This window comes from Cynoglossus semilaevis, chromosome 1 (genome assembly GCF_000523025.1).
Source record: "Cynoglossus semilaevis isolate Cse_v1.0 chromosome 1, Cse_v1.0, whole genome shotgun sequence".
NCBI classification, from domain to species: domain Eukaryota; kingdom Metazoa; phylum Chordata; class Actinopteri; order Pleuronectiformes; family Cynoglossidae; genus Cynoglossus; species Cynoglossus semilaevis.
This window is the reverse complement of record NC_024307.1, coordinates 15121094-15122394: the sequence shown is the minus strand read 5'-3', so window position 1 is coordinate 15122394 and position 1301 is coordinate 15121094. Positions and strand designations below refer to the sequence as shown.

General features: G+C 33.2%; 1 protein-coding gene across 1 annotated transcript in view; it reads left to right on the top strand.

The window, feature by feature from the left end:
* The window catches only part of LOC103381346 (uncharacterized), an 8959-nt gene extending 7658 nt beyond the window's left edge, over positions 1 to 1301 (top strand). Inside the window, exons 14-15 of the mRNA XM_008313652.3 lie at positions 945 to 1048; positions 1161 to 1301. Coding sequence (XP_008311874.2) covers positions 945 to 1048; positions 1161 to 1266 — 210 coding nt within the window. The 3' untranslated portion in view covers positions 1267 to 1301. The remainder of the gene's footprint in view (positions 1 to 944; positions 1049 to 1160) is intronic.

Here is a 1301-nt window from a genome sequence, read left to right as displayed (position 1 = left end):
TTTTGTGTTTAATACTCCAAAAAGTATCCAAAAAATTTTTCAACTTTTGACCGACATTACATGCGAAAGTAGGATTTTTCCAAAAAAAAAAAAAAATTCCCAAATTTTTTCACAATTCTTTAATTTGATGAGAAACATGCAGAAAACATAAAATTTTGAATTTCTTTTTCCAAACATTTTCATGAAAATTTTTCAACTTTTGACCGACATGACATGCGAAATTAGGATTTTGCTGAAAAATTCCAAAAAAAACCAAAATTGTTTCAAAATGCTCTAATTTGATTAGAATCATGCAGAAAACATGAAATTTTGAATTTTTGTTTTATAAAACTTTCATGAAAATGTTTCAATTTTTGACCGACATGACGTGAAATTAGAATTTTACAAAGAACTTTTTCCCAAAATCTTTTCAAAATGCTCTAATTTGATGAGAAACATGCAGAAAACATAAAATTTTGAATTTCTCTTTTCAAACATTTTCATGAAATATTTTCAACGTTTGAACAACATGACATGCGAAATTAGGATTTTGCCAAAAACTAAAAAAAAAATAAATTTGTTCAAAATACTCTAATTTGATGAGAAACATGCAGAAAACATCAAATTTCAACAAATTTCAAACATTTTCAAAAAATTCTAAAAAACAATTTCCCAAATTTTTTTCAAAATGCTCTAAATTGATAAGAAACATGCAGAAAAGATACATTGTTTTAAAATAGTCTTTTTTTTTCGCTTTCTGATGTAATCACATGTGAAATTAGGATTATGCCAAAAAATTCTAAAATAAATTTTATGGTTCTGTTTTACTGTTTTACGTTGATATTGTAAACTATAAACAGCACTTCCCGTTCAAATGTGTTGTGTTTTTAACTCTCACTTTTTCTTTTTTTATCCTATCTTTTTTTCAAACAAAAACCTTCTCATGTGAACTGTACTTGCTGAAGCTCGACTCTGCTCCAGAGAAAGACAACAGACCAGGCTTTGTGCCCATCCAGGCTCCAACGAGGCAGGGTGCTCACACCTGTACCCTGAGCAGAGACAGTCTGAGGTAAATCATCAGACACCGAAAAAGTTGATGACAGGTTAAACCTCAACAACACTGCATTTTCTTAACAAAACTACCATGCACCTCGCAAACCCAATCATCTGTCTCTCTTTAGACCAGGCCGGGCCCCGCAGCACGATGGGAACCACGTGACGGGGGTGAACGGTGGAGGGCTGTGGGAGGACAGTGAGGACAGTGAGGGGCCATGCAGCACTGTTTGACCCCGACCACAGAGACACTGCATTTTAAACACTGG